This window comes from Taudactylus pleione, unplaced genomic scaffold (assembly GCF_031769625.1).
Source record: "Taudactylus pleione unplaced genomic scaffold, aTauple2 ptg000500l, whole genome shotgun sequence".
In the NCBI taxonomy this organism is placed as follows: domain Eukaryota; kingdom Metazoa; phylum Chordata; class Amphibia; order Anura; family Myobatrachidae; genus Taudactylus; species Taudactylus pleione.
Window position 1 is genome coordinate 2,424,441 of NW_028284902.1, and position 16,013 is coordinate 2,440,453.

A 16,013-nucleotide genomic window follows, 5' to 3' on the forward strand; every position below is an offset into this window, starting at 1 on the left:
GTGATCTACAGTAGTAGTAGGATTATCTATACACAACATCATTCGATACCCTCAGATCTGACGGTCATAGTTATACCATATATTTAATGATATATGTTATATTAGACGTTAATAAAAATTACATTTCCCAGCTCCATTAAGGGCTTCAGAGTCGAGATCCTCCATCTATGATCTCATTGGTTAATTCTACTGCCATTCAAAATGACCCCCTCCTCCTAAATTCACTACTTAAGGTGGAACTGCCACAAGCATTCACTAGGCTGACAGTGCACAAGCTTCATAGAGGCAGCAATGTATGTATAAGAGATAGTGGCACTGGTTGTGGAAGGACTGGAGTACAAGGGCTAATGCTGGTATCATTGCAACACTTTAAGTTTACTATTGTGTGTTATCCTTAATTTTAGTTCTACATTTGATACATTCTTACTTGTTTCTCCTTTTCTAGGTGAACTCTCATTGTGATCTCAATGGTGAATAGTCCTGTGCTGGGGCTTCCCAACAGGAAATTCACCCTGAGCTTTCAACTGTAGACTCACCTGTATCTTCTTCCTTCTATTTCCTGTTCACCTGGGCATATGGGAGTAACAGGCTTTATCACTGGCACCAGCCTCTTCCAATCCCCATAATTTTTTTTTTTTTACCAAATACACTCTAGGAAATTTATGTAAGTTGTTATCTTTATGTTGCTGTATTTTATTTGACTGATGTAAATATGATTGCAATATATTGTTATATGATCCAAGGTATGCAATGGTTAATATACAAACACATTTTTCTGTAGTGTAAATTCTGCCTTGAATAAGTATATATTTAAAACCATATTCCAAGTTTGTTTGGGTTGGAATTTTTATTTGTTCCAAAAGTCCTATGCTTGGTAACCTTTATGACTGCCTAAAACTGGCCACACACTAGACCAGTGATTCCCAACCTCGGTCCTCAAGGCAAACTTAAGCTGGCCACACACTAGACCAACTTACATCCAACCAGCCAACTAGTTGATTGGTTGGAATGAAAATCTGGTGACGAATGGGAGTAAATGATGATCAGCAATTTGCTCCCAAACACCAGAAAATGGACAAAAACTGTTGTTTGAACAAATTGTTTAGATCAAACATTTAACAAACTTGTCTGATGACCATTTTCATCTGTTTTCTGGAATTTAGGAGCAAATTGCTGATCATCATTTACTCCCATTCGTCACCAGATTTTCATTCCAACCAATCAACTAGTTGGCTGGTTGGATGTAAGTTGGTCTAGTGTGTGGCCAGCTGAACAGTCCTGGATTTGGTGATATCCAGGCTTGAGCACAGATGGTTAAATCAAAATAACTGAGGTACTAATTAAGTCACCTGTGCTCCAGTCTGGCTAGCCTCAAAACCTGGACTGTTAGTGTGCCTTGAGGACCGTGGTTGGGAACCTCTGCACTAGACCAACTTTCAGCCAACTAGTTGATTGGTTGGAATGAAAATCTGGTAATGTATGGGAGTAAATGATCAGCAATTTGCTCCTAAATGCCAGAAAACAGATGAAAATGGTCGTCAGACCACTTTGTTAAATGTTTGATCTAAACAATTTGTTTAAACAGTTTTTAGTCCATTTTCAGGTGTTTGGGAGCAAATTGCTGATTGTCATTTACTTTCATCCCTTACCAGATTTTCATTCCAACCAATCAACTAGTTGGTTGGATGTAAGTTGGTCTAGTGTGTGTGGCCAGCTTAATGGATTATTAGGCTACATACAGTGCACATGAACTATGTTGAGGTTATTTGAAGCTGTCTGGTATTCACACTTTACATGGTGTGTGGGATTTGTTCAGCCTTGCTTTAAATCAGGGATTTAAATGATCGCGGACGGCTGTAAAATTACTATAATTGACAAATTAACAAATTCAATTAAAAACATGCTGTTCCTGCTAACTATGCCTATTTTGAAGCGGTCATGCTATCCTAGTTTCTAAATCATTGTTTCCCAACCACAGTCCTCAAGGCACACTAAAGCTGCATACACACACAACTATTTTTTTAATGAATGATTTTGGTAAACTATTTTTTCCCTTGAAAAAATGTACTAAAATCGTTTACTAAAGTTGTTCATTTACTAAATGTCATGAATGATTTTTATGAACTACAAACGATTTTTGCATATTCCCTTAATGAAAATCGTTGAGTTGACAAGTCTGACTGAACTACAAACGTGAACGCGCATGAACGAAAATCGTTCATCGTTTGACTCAGAAAGTGAACGATATTTGCAAACAATTATCGTTAAATGATATCGTTTAACGATAATCATTAAAAAAATCGTTGTGTGTATGCAGCTTAACAGTCCAGGTTTTAAGGATAGCCATACTTGAGCACATGTCTTAATTAGTACCTCAGTTATTTTGACTTGACCATCTTTGCTCAAGCATGGATATCATTAAAACTTGGACATCCACTATACAATTTTCTCTCAGCTATCTGTTCATTCTGGCTGGTTGGAATGAAAACCTGGTAATGTATGGGAACAAATGACAATCGTCCATTTGCTCACAAACACTGGAAAATAGCCGAAAATGGTGGTTCAGACAAATTGGTTAAATCACACATTTTAACCAATTTGAACAATTTTTTTTTTTTTTTTTTTTTCAGTGTTTAAAACCATATTATCGACCGTCATTTGCTCCCATACATTACCAAGTTTTCATTCCAACCAGCCAGAATGAACAGATAGCTGAGAGAAAATTGTATAGTGGGTGTCCAAGTTTTAGTGATATCCATGCTTGAGCAAAGATTAAGTCAAAATAACTGAGGTACTAATTAAAACACATGTGCTCAACTATGGCTATCCTTAAAACCTGGACTGTTAGTGTGCCTTGAGGACTGTGGTTGGGAACCCCTGTTCTAAATGATTCAGTTTAGTGTGTGGGTTTACCACAATCAACATTTAAAAATGTGGTTGTAGTACGAATTTAGGAAATGTCATGTGAATGTATTAAATCTGTTTGCGAATTTTAGGGCTTGGAGTAGTTAATTATGTAAAATGCTCCAATTAAACTTTGACTATGTTTAACTGATACTAAAATGTGAAAACTCCCCGTTTTCACATCTTATTTTAGTAAAAAAGATTGATAAATGGACCCCATAGTGACAGAAAAAGAAATAGACCCCAATAAATCTTGTCTTTTTTGTAAAGACTGAAGTCTCTATATAATTTTTTTACTTTTTTTTTTTGTTTTTTTTAAATCTACTGTACAAATAGCCTAATGCCAAATAGCACTGCACATTGTAATCACCATTAGGGTCCGGCCAACAGATATTTGCGGTCGCTGGAGGAGTAGGGATGGACATCGATGGTTGATTGCCGACCATCGATGTTCTTGCAATGTTAGTGTTTTAACCATTCGAGGGCAGCATTCCGATGTTTGCTTTCATCGAATGGTAATCATTCAATGGTGTTGCAATGGTGGCTTCTTTTCTTTAAATACCAATTGCTTTGCCTCCCCTGGCTGCTGTTCTGTGTCTGCATGTGATGATATCCTTGGTTCATGCTGCTGGGATCATTGGAGGCAGTCTCTCACTGCCTCAGATGTGTCCCTCCTCTCTGCTAGCTCTGATTGGCTCTGGGACAGTGAGAGCCAATCAGTGTTCAGACCTGGTCCAGTCACTCAAACAGACTGATCCAGACTCCCAGTGTCAGGTGTGACATAGCAGCAGCAGCAGCAGGGGGAAATGACAATGTTTCTCTCTCCTCAGCTCTGCCTGGCTGGCTTTAGGTGTTTGTTTTTTTTGCTCCAGATCAGACCCCCGCCCCTTAAATATTCACATTAATATTTGCCATCAAATTACTTTGATGCAATGTTTAGTTACCATCGCATCAAAATATTCAATGGTGGAAGCACTGCCATCATATGATGGTGGGCTTCCGATGTTCATCCCTATGGAGGAGTCGTGTTGCATGGCTATCCCAGTATTTGGGTGTTTCTCTGTGTGCATCGCTGTGGTCACGTGGATTAATGTCTGTTCCCAGGGTCGATTGCTGCTCATCCCGGCATGCATGGCAACCAGTTCCCTAGCGCATTTTGGTCCATGCACGGGCTCTGGTTTGGAACTGGGGGAGAGACCAGAAGCAGGTAAGAATGGCCTGAATTGATTGAGCTTGCTTTCCTACAGAAGGGTTTGAGTCTGCCTGGGTTTTTGCCTAGAGTTCAGCATGTCTCGGGTGTGATTAATTAGAGTGGACCGTTTAAATAAAATCATCTATATACAGATAAAAGTACAGTTAAAAGCTCTTATGCTTTATTATGGATAAAGAACCTTCCCACACTAAGCCAAAAGATGCCCATTTGAGGTATGACTTTATTTTGTTGGGCTTTTTTGTTCTTCAAATTAGGGTGATTGTATATTTAAGGAAAGGCTATTAGTGTGCCTACAGCAGCTTCAGGCCCTAGAAAGAAGATTTGTAAGGAGTAACCTTTGTCTAGCATACAGTATGTGCAGCTTGTGATAAAACATTTGTTGGAGAACAAGATCAAAATCTTTTGTGGAGAATGTACAAGGGAATCTACAGCTGTTGCTAATCAGCCCAATCAAATCAAGGAGTTAATGGAATGGATTAAAAGAGATTTTGTAACAAAGGAAGATTTTCTTGAATTGCAAGGTTCTAAAAGGTCTAGATCCTAGACAAGCTTGGATGTTGAATATGAGGCAGTTTCACCAGAGGTGGCATTTTAGGATGTGTCTCAAAGAATCAGGAGAAATATATGAAGATAAAAGGCTGTTTAACTTGGAGATTGTGGAAAGCATGCTAAAAAACATTTATAAATCTATTAATTATAAGAACTGTGTGGAGTCTAATGATGAGCAAGATCCCTTGTTTGAGGATGGATCTAAAAAGGAAGTTGGTTTTCTTTTTTTTTTTTTTTTCTCCTGTGCATAGTCATGAAGGCGTAGTGTCCAAGGAATGGCAGAATTTAGATAACCTACATAGAAGCCTTTTGTGTATAGACCGTATGTATCGAATAAAGGATGAGGAGTTTCACAGATGGTGCAATATGCCTAAAGTGGATGCGGCTGTGGGGGAGTTGACATCCAGATCTACGATTCTTTCAGAGGATGGTGCGTCATTTAAGGATACAATGGATAGGAGAATGGAAAAATCCTTTAAAAGATTATATATTTTTTACAGCTGTTTGCATGATATCTGGAGTGGCTTATGCCTCCGTATCAAGGGCTTTAAGGTTATGGAGTTCGTTAATGCATACAGACATAGAGGAGAAGATCAAAGCATTACTTATTAAGGTCTCTAGAGTTTATGCAGAAGGCAATTGAGTATCTGTGTGAGGCGTCCTTGGATGCATTAATAAACTCTGCCACAGCTATGTCTGCAGGTGTAGTGGCAAGGGTGCATTATGGTTAAGGTCCTGGTCTGCCGATACCCATTTGAAGAACAGGCTTGCTACATTACCTTTTGAGGGTAATCTGTTTGGAAGTAAGCTGGATGCAATGATACAGAGGCTAACAGGAGGAAGATCTGAGACTGCCTCAACATAGAAGGAATAGATATGGGTTTGTTTCCCCCTAAACATCAGTTCAGAGAAGCCAGAAGTTAGACCTGGTAGACTGTATGACAGGAGGTACTCAGCTAGTACAATACAGTCCTTTCGGCATTTAATAGAAAAAAACGTATGAGCCAATGTCTGCCGGGAAACTCCTACTGTAGACACGGTAGGAGCTAGACTTAAGATTCAGACTTGGAGGCACACTATTCAGGACAATTGGATGCTAAAAGTTGTCTCAGGGATACCGCATAGTTTGAGGTTCCGAGAGTCAATCTGTTCAGAAGATCAAAGTTCCGAGGCTGGAAACACTAACTGCAGCTCTGAGGGAATGTTTGACGCAGTTAAAGTCAGAAGCTGTGGAACCAGTACCATTATCAGAAACAATTTTATTGCTGTTTGTTCTTGGTGAAGAAGGCTACAGGAAAATTTCAGAACTATCCTGGATCTCGGGAAGTTGAAGTTTTGTGAAAGTAAAAAAGTTTTTCTCATGGAAATATATTAAAATCTATCTTGGTGGGTTTAAGAGACTTTGGCTTCCATAGATCTGAGATTCTTATTTCCACAGTCCGGTTGCAAAATCCTGCAAATACCTCCTGGTTTTGCATCCAGAACAAACCTTTTCAATTCACTTGCCATCCATTCGGGTTAGCAGCCTCACCATGTACATTTACAAAAGTCCTGATAACTCTTGATTGCTTGCCTCGGAGAGCAAATGAGAGGTTTGGCCTTATCTAGATGGTGGTGTCAGACGAGACAAAGGAAATTGTAAGGAGAAACCTAGATCACATGTGTGTTTTTTTTTTTTTTTTTTTTACAGTTCCATGGCTGGATTGTAAATTTCAAAAAGTCAGTTTATACCCGTACAGAGGATTCAATTTCTTGGTGTCCAGATAAACACACTCCAGTACTCTGTTACATTATCAGAAGACAGGATCAAAAGAATACAAGAATTGGCCAGAACCCTGAAACAGAAAATCAGAATTCCATTAAGATTGGGGATGATGTCTTCAACGATAAACTTTGTAACTTTGGCCCAATGGAGAATGAGAGTATTTCAGTGGAATCTGTTACGTTATAGCCGAGGAAATTTTCCTTTGAATTATTACATAACGCTGACACAGGGCACAGGGGGCAAGTGTGTCCCTTGGCTAGAGGGAGGCAGAGGACTTCAGGAACAGATCGATGTCTCTTTCAAATCCTCTGTTTCTGGTGTTGACAACTGATGCAAGTTGGGATGCACACCTGGAGCATTAAGTACAACAAGGTGTTTGGAATCTTGAAGAGAATCTCATGTCGTCAAATTGGAGAGAGGCAAGGGCAGTTTGGAAAGCAGCTTTTGAATTCAGGAATCTATTGAGGAGCACACCTGGGGATTTTTTTCAGACCATGTAGCTGTGGTGGCATATAGCAACTGTCAAGGAGGTACAGAGTCCTGTCTTAATGAAAGAGGTAACAATTTTGACATGGGCAGAGATCCATTTAAAGTCCCTGTTGGCAGTTCATGTACCTGGAAAGGAGAATGTAATAGCGGACTGTCTCAGCAGAAGGAAAATTCTTCCAGGCGAATGGGAGTTAACACTGAAGTATTTCAGATGATAGTAGACATGTTTGGGCTGTAGACCTGATTGGAACTCATGAATATGAAGTGCTTCTTTCCAGGTTTTATCTTCCTGGAACAAGTGGGATAGACACATTTTCACTAAAATGGACATTCCATCTGGGGTATGTTTCACCGTTCCCTCTGATACCTCACATTTTGAAGACAATAAGAAGTTCAAGTAGAAGTGGTGGTGATTCTTCCTTACTGCCCAAGAAGGGCTTGGTTTGTGGCAGCATGGAAGATGGCCATAGAGAAACTGAATGCTACCAATGAGGTAAGATTTGATACTTCAGGGGCTAATATTTCATCCAGATTTATCAAATCTCCATTTAACGGTATGGAGGTTGAGGGGAAGATGTTAAAGGATGAAGGTCTATCTGATCAAGTAGTGCAGATATTTATGCTTGTGAGGAAACAATCTTACTCCCTTGCATATCACAAGGTCTAAAAGAAATTTGTCTTGGATAGATCCTGACTATAATATATAGGACAAGTAAGAACATCTCAGATTCTTCAATTTTTGCATGATGGGTTTGCACAGGGCTTAGCTGTATCAACTATAAAAGGACATATTGCTGCTTTAAGTGTTCTCAGAGAAAGAATATTGGCAGAGGAAGAATTGATAGAGATTCTGCCAGGATATTAAAAGAATTTGTCTGGATATTAGGTCACTTGTTGCTCCATGGGATCTTAACTGGATCCTAAATGCCTTGATGTCACAACCATTTGAGCCATTTCAAGATTCTTCTTTGAAATTCATAACATGGGAAGTTTTATTTCTAGTAGCCTATACCTCTGCCAGAAGAGTTGGTGAACTGCAGGATGTTTGGGCAGAGGAGCCTTATTTGAAGATTATGCCAAACAAGGTGGTGGTGAGAACAAATCCTCTTCTTTTTTTTTTTTTTTTTTTTTAACCAAATTGTATCTTCTCCTTCTGAATCAAGAGATGGTATTACCACCTTTCTTTTCTCTACCCAAGAATAAGGAAGAGGATTGGCATGCTTTGGACCTTTGTCAGAGCCCACTCTATATATCTGGAGAGAGTAGAGGACATCTGGAAAACTAAACATCTTTGTTTCCAGTGGGGAAGAGGAAAGGCTTCGCTCCCACAAAACAAATGATGGCAAGATGGATTAAGGAATCGATCGCTTTTGTATATGAAAAAAGGGAGAGAAGTTCCAGGGATCATCACGACACTCTACCCGGGCACTGGCGGCGTCCTGGGCCAGGAAGGATCAAGTTTCCGTCAGATCTGTTCTGTGGCTACATGGTCTTCTGTTTAATACATTTTCCAGTCACTATGCTTTAAATCTTATGGACACCCACTTAGGGGTCAGGTCCTGCTAAGAACACTAAAGAAATAAATTGTGTTATATCCGCATATATTCTGTAGTTACCATTCATTTGTCCTCTCTGTACATGCTTTGGTATATCACAATGTAATGGCTGCCATGGGGGAACCATGAAGAAAATGGAAGAAAGTTAATTTATACTCAGATAATTCCATAAGTGACCCCATGGCAGCCTATAGATTACCACCCCTCCCCTATAGTTGTTTTTCCAGGAACCAGAATGGAGACTCAAAGACTAAGGGGAAGAGGAGGAGCAGGGCTATATACCAGCAGGTGGGTGGTCTCTGGATAAACTTCGTCTAAAACTGAGGGATGGATGCTATTCCAATGTAATGGCTGCCATGGGGGAACGAGTAAGAAATGGAATTATCGGTAAGTATAATTCATGGTTTTTAATGTTGACAGTTACAAAAGATTTACTGTCTCCAGGGTAAAAGTAGTGTTCCTACCAGCTTGTTTTAGCAGGGCGCTGTGCCCTACCTGATTTTTAAAAGGGCAAAATGCAGCCTGCCCTTCTAGCAGCACCCTGCTAAAACAGCATGCCCTCGGCCTTCCCTACCAGCAGGCCGCGGTGTCTGAGAACAGAAAAAGTTGCGGTGACCAATCACCACCGGGTGAATAGACTCCATGTGCACGGCATCTATTCGACGTGAGGGGAGAGCTTGGGGAAGCTCAGCACCTGTGTGCTGTGCACACCCCCAAATGTGTCAAATTGAGACTTGACTAAAGGACGAGCCCCCTCACCTGCCGTTCCTGCAGCCTAGTGGAACACTAGTAAAAGTACTACATGGGAATCACTTGTTCCTATGACATGTGGAAAATTGGCTAGTTATGAAATCTTTCTTTTAACAGAGCCCTCATACAACAGCAATATAATAAACCGGTTGATGTGAGACAGGAATGCCTATGTTCTGTATTAGTAGATGACTACAAACAGTTTGACATAACTGCTACCACAGCTACTGTAGTCTGGAACATATCTGATGTACAGAAATGTAACCTGCCAGCAATTTAGCCAGTGGTGGTATTGCTGTGGGGAGGCAATCTGGAAGCCGACTGCCTAAATACCGGCAGCCGGCTTCCCGACTGTCTTATCCCGGCATGGGTGAAATGCCGGGCATCTAGATATATGGCATTTCCCCGACGCCGGGAGACCGGCGCCCGGCATCACGATCGTAGTGATGCAGGGCGCTGCGAGCGGACAGCCGCGGGGGGGGAGGGTTAGGTTTAGGGCACCCGGGGGGGACTTAGGGTTAGGCACCCCCCCCGGGAGGGTTAGGGTTGGGCTAGGGGGAGGGAGGGTTAGGGTTAGGCACCCCCGGGGTGGACTTAGGGTTAGGCACCCCCCCCGGGGGACTTAGGTTTAGGCAGCGGGGAAGGGGGGGGATTAGGGTTAAGCACTTGAGGGGGGGGGGGGAAGTTTGGGTTAGGCACCCCTAAGGAGGGTTAGGGGGGTTAGGTTAGTGGATACTTACCTATCCAAGATCGGGATTTCCAGCGCTGTCGGGCTTCCGCTGCGTCACACTCTGCTTCCCGTCAGGCTGCCTCTGACTGGAATCGAACCGCCGGCCATGCGGCCGACGGTATTTCATACCTATTCCTTGCTGTGTGTGTGGGTCACAATGTGAAATTTTTAGTTACCAGTATGGGAGCTTGAACTGATTTCTGAACATTGCATCAGGCATCCCAAAGAGGCATCTGTGTGCCCTGTACAAACCACCTTATATTTAAGGTCAGTGTATTCTGTCCATATGTCCAGTGTACTCCTAGATCCATTTTTGGATTTAGCAGGGTGGCATCACAGGCGGCTTGTGTGATCTGCCTCTCACAACCCAGTACCTGGGTGCTCACCTACAGGGAGCCGGTGTATGATGAAGGAGATCTGCCGCAAGAAGAGCCTAGGTACTTTTCACACACTTGTTTCTCCAGTGCACTTAGCGGCTATATTATACAGAGACAAGTATGTGACCCTGCAATACCTTAAGGGTAACAGAGTTCAACTTATCCTGTATTAGCCATAGTGCAGCTACACTCATTTTCTTTCTTCTTATCACTGCATATGTGATCTGGGTTTCCCACCACTCACCACTACCTTTTGGTACATGATTGGCAGCAGCACAGATTGCAAATCTATGCTGTTATTTAAGTTTATTTACGGGTTTTAGCACTACTTTTTTCCATGAGTACTCTCATTGGGGTCCGTTTATTAGAGGTTCCTGCAATACTTATACCAGGACCTTCTTTTTAACGTGGTCCAAAAGCAGATACTCATTACACTTATTCCCTACCCTGGGAGTACCTAAATATTACGCTCACGTGCCATTCAATGATAGAATATAATGGCACGCAGCAGCTGCTGTTTTGAAAACTCCATACAAGGGAGTAGTTGAACTTTTACCTATACTTAATCTGTCTACGAATACCTAGGTGGCATCACAGGCGTCTTATGTGTGATCTGCCTCTCACAACAACCTGGAATTCACATACATTCATATATTTAAAGGGTCATCTATTATTTTTGATTTATTGACCTCTTTTTGCATTACTTAATATTAATATATAGTGGAATTCTGTTGTGATACCTCATGCAATTTATATTAAACGCATTATCATTATCATACACTTTTTTTTTTTTTTTTTTCCCCAGAAGAGTTTTATTGATGTCTCTGTCTGTGCTGCAATTTTGATTAGCCATTGTGCTATTATGATATTATGTGGTCATTGAACTATAAAATGTCTTATTTTGGTCTCAACACTATGAGATAGAGAATTAGAGACCACTTTGTATTATTTCACTCAGCTTATCACATTTGTGATAAGCATCGTAGCTATGTTTTTTTTTTTTTTTTTATGTTTTGTGTCTGTTTTTTGCTGGTGACAATTCACAGCTGTTATTTCAAACAGCAAGGCCATTAAGTAACGGGCTCAGACTTGTTGGCATTTTAATATATACCTAATAAAAGTAATTTATTTTTATTACATTGTTCTGATTCTAACCTTTACACCTGAGTGCCCCCCAAAAAGTTTTCTCTCTCTTCCCCCAAACTACGTCAATCTATACTCTCATGGGGAGCACCTCCACACTTACAAAACTTTTTTCTTGATACCCAGAATAGGATTTGATATTTATAATTGTGGACCGCCATATTTCTCTTCATAAATAATCATATTTAAATATACTAGATCCTGTGCTCAAACTACATCCCCCCCCCCCCCTTCCCTGGTCATTTATTCTTTACTATTGTAGTAAGAGATTGCAGTAACCAGTTTTACAAAGGGCAACAGCTAATACATGTTCAGAGCAGGGCAGGGAAAGGGCACTTTCACTTTTTTTTTTTTTTTTTTTAATGTATTTTATTGCATTTCAGCCACCAAGAGAGCAGATGGTTTTGTAACTTGTCTATTAGAACCTAAATGTAACACTGCAGGCATATCACCTTGCTTGTCCAAGTGAATAATATAGCAAACTGTTAATTTGTATAAAGGTGACATCAGGGGTGTATCTAGTGATCCAAGCGCCCCTGGCAATGTGGTGGACTAGTGTCCCCCACCCCCCCTATGCAGTGCCCCAGTAGTAATCCATTGCCCCCAGTAGTAGCCCCCCCTGGGCCAGATTAACAATGGGGCAGATGGAGCTACAGCTCCAGGCCTCCACATAAATAGGCCCATTGTCATGACAACATGTTGACTGGTCATCTGCTCTCCACACAGTCAGCCATAAACCATAAGTAGTAAAATTGTATTTCTATTTACCTCACAAAATGAAGGCTTTTTTTTTTTTTTTCCTTTTTTACATATTTAGGGAGACAGAGAATATAGGGGGTACACGCCCACACAACACTGGTCACACCTCTCTGCTTCTCATAATAGGCCCTTTGGTCATTTTCAGCTCAGGCCCATGTGGCCTTCATTCTGGCCCTAGCAGTTACCCCAGTAGTAGTTGTTCTCCCCCCTCCCCCTTCCCTATATAGTGTTCCCAGTAGCGGCCACCCCCTATTTCAGTGTCCCCCCTGTAGTGCCAGACTTGTACACACACCAATAAAAAAATTTAAACTTACCTGATCCCTGCTCCTGACGCGACCGCCGCTGTCTGCTCTGAGTCCCGGCCACTCTTCTCCTGCATGGGAGAGAAGTCATGACGTATCATGTCTCTCCCATCACATGCTGCGGGGGGAGCCGGCCCACTGACCTCATTAGTGAGCTCCAGCTGGTTCCCCCTGCGGACGACACAGCAGCAAATCGGAGTCTGTCTGACTCTCATTAGCTGGCTGCTATTACAAACACACAGCCACCGCTGGCAGCTGTGTAATTGTAAACTGTAGGTCAGATCGCTATCACTGCGGTCTGCCCTACACTTGAGGGGCCGGGGGACTTATCCACCCCTTGGTGAGTGGTGGCACTGCCGGACGGCGCCCCCCCCCCCCTTTGGTCGGTGCCCCTGGCAAGTGCCTTCCTGGCCAATGGGTAGATACACCCCTGGGTGACATGAATACTTTGTTTTTTAAACTGTTATAGATCATTCTTTCTGTAAATGTTTGCAAAAAAGATATACTTTATAGTTGTCAAATTTAATTATGCAGTTTTAATGTTCCTATATGTACAGATGAATATTGAAGTGTTCAAAGATGAAGAATTCTCAAAAGTCTATCAGGCAAAAATGTTTCCCATTTCAACAAAAGTTCCAAACCTTGTTATAAGCTACTTGGAAGAGAAGGTAAGTTATTGTTAAAACATACACTGTACTTGTACATGATTAATGGAGAAATTAGCACTAAGTAATAGTGGATTATGATTTTGGGGCTTGTTGCATCTTTTATTTGGCTAACAGATAATGCTGCACTAAATATTTATCTGTAATGTTCCTGCCCCACAATACTGTAGATTATATAACTAATACTGGCTGAAGTGACGGATATGAATAATGCCCAGTGCAAGCTATGTACTTGTCTTATGGGCCTAACCTACAGGGTATATTTACTAAGAATCATGTTTGAAGTTTGAACTCGTATCGCTAGACATCGCTGGGAATGTTTTACAGCCAAATAACTAAATGAACTAATCTGTGTATTTTACGATCTACATTCAATGGTGATACTCTGCGGTTTCTGTCGTGTGCGAGACTGGTGAGTTTGCCCCGGTTACCATAGACTCTGCTATCAAAGCATGAATCTGCTGACTTTCAGCGGCAGGTTCAAACCAATCCCCAGATCAGTATGATCTGTGCAGATCTTTGATAAAGGGTTTATTTAAAAATGGCATGAGGTCCCCTCTGAGCTCAGCATGAACCAGCTGGGGGGGGGGCTTGCACTATAGAGGGGTGACACACAGCATGGGCTCCCCCTGCCATAAAGCAAATCCACCCAGGGCTGGATTTCAATCTCAGTCTTAATGTCGAAGACTGAGCTGATCTTCCCACCCTCCCAGATAACCTCACTTTCCATAATATTTATTGATGGCACAATGATCTCCAATGTGCGCTTTCTTTGAGTTATCCTGGACTCCTCCCTCTCCTTTAGACCACACATTCAGCACCTTTCGCAGTCCTGCAGTTTTCATCTAAAAAAAAAATATATTAAAGGTTGGACCCTTGCTCGCCCAAGATGCTACTAGAACCCTTATCCACTCACTGGTCCTCTCCAGATTGGACTACTGTAACCACCTACTATCTGGCATACCTGACTCCCACCTCTTTCCAATCCTATCTGTCATCAATGCTGATGCTTGGCTCATCTGCCTCCCCTCTCCTACAAACCCTCCACTAGCTCCCCTACAGAACCAAATTCAAGGTTCTTGCACTCACCCAATCCCCTCCCACTTACATCTGACCTAATCTCCCTCCTACCCTTCTGCCTGCCCTTCGCTCAACAAATGCATGCCATCTCTCCAGCCAACTGATTACTACTCCCGCCTCCAAGATTTTTGTCTGTGGTGCTCCTTACCTCTGGAATGCTCTCCAACTTCTCATCACTCCACCTCTCTACAAATCTTCAATCAGGCTCTCAAGACCCACTAATTCATCAAAGCCTTCCAGCTCTCATCCTTGCCTGCTGCTACTTGCTTCTTTCTAACCCATCTGTGTCGAGCCTATTTGTCTACCATGCCCCCTTAGAATGTAAGCTCTCACAAGCAGGGCCCTCTACCCTTGAAAAAATTACATTGAGGTCTCCATATTTTTCAACCGGCCCCAGACTCAAATTAGCCGGAGTGTAATGCCACAGACAGGGGACCTTTTCACCAGGTCAAAATATCAACATGCCTAACTAGTCAGCACAGGCCAGGGATCCCAGGAGAGGTGGAGACTCCACAATAAAGGAGTCCCCCTCTCCTGAGCACCCAGGGCCTGGGCCAAAGCCCGGAGCAAGTCCTGCACCTGTGTCCAGTGGGTGCAGGGATAATAATGTTAATAGATGAATACTATATTTTACAGTGATACTATATATGGGTTTAACAATGGATTTTTACTGGAGAAGGTAAGTATGTTTTGTGTGCAATAAACTTCTATTTACTGTGTCTATTGTAAATTTTTAAACTCTCTACAATGGGGGTACTGGTGCCATCTGCCTGCTGGCACTTGTAAAGGAAGACGCATAGGATCAATAATATTACTAAAGTCAATATTTGGACTAACTGTATATTTTTACAAAATATTGTACGAAGTCTCCTTTTGAAACACCAGATATACAATTTAATATTTAAGACACTGTTCTAATAGGAGTATGATCTTTATGACATTTAACTAGATGTCATATGATAACACCTTTTTTTTTTTATTTTTTTTTTATTTTATTTTTTCCACTTCAACAACTGGCTGTAATCACTTTGGGTTTTAAATATGCCCATCATACACTATTTTTTTTCATTAGAACACTGTTTACTCTTTCTAGTTGGTATGGTTTATTTCAAATTATATAATCACCCCTTTTGTCTATTTGGATAATAAATTTTGCACATAAAAATAATTTTTCATATAAATTGCATATGAATTATGCACTATTTTTTTAATATTATATTGGAATAATTTATTCCCTCACTAATTCTTTAGGTTAAAATAATACACACACAAATAAGGTTCATTATTCTGATCATGTTTAGTCAGCACATATTGGTGTGGAAATAGTTTGTGTGTGGAGAGATTCAGTTTATCATTTTTTTTTTTATTTTATTGTATTGAGTCCATAAATATACTTTTTTAAAGTGATGTAATTGTTACAAATTAATAGATACACATACATGGTTATAATTATACTAAATACTGTATATCTAATTTTTGTACTGAATCAAATATAGATTTAAATTGATATAACTATTAAGGTAGAGAGGACATTGCAATATAGATATCCAATATTAGACTACTATCAATAATAGGTTATTAAAACTAAAGGGTTTGATATTAGGAATCATTTTACCAATTTTTATATGTATATATTATTGCAATATGAGATACCAAAGTTTTTAGGGTGAAATGGATTCTTACTATTAACACTATTTGATTTGACTTGATTATACAACCTATTAGTACTGT

At 40.8% G+C, this 16,013-nt stretch overlaps 1 protein-coding gene across 4 annotated transcripts in view; it reads left to right on the forward strand.

The window, feature by feature from the left end:
• Window positions 1-245: 245 nt before the first annotated feature.
• The window catches only part of LOC148501835 (uncharacterized), a 44,510-nt gene continuing 28,742 nt past the window's right edge, over window positions 246-16,013 (forward strand). The window contains exons 1-3 of one of the 4 annotated variants that reach the window (XM_088449910.1): window positions 265-293; window positions 4,009-4,111; window positions 13,095-13,205. In XM_088449910.1, coding sequence (XP_088306036.1) covers window positions 13,095-13,205 — 111 coding nt within the window. In that variant the 5' untranslated portion in view covers window positions 265-293; window positions 4,009-4,111. Of the gene's footprint in view, window positions 294-332; window positions 354-4,008; window positions 4,112-13,076; window positions 13,206-16,013 lie in introns of those variants that run through there. The other 3 variants (XM_088449909.1, XM_088449908.1, XM_088449907.1) reach the window with 3 other exon arrangements.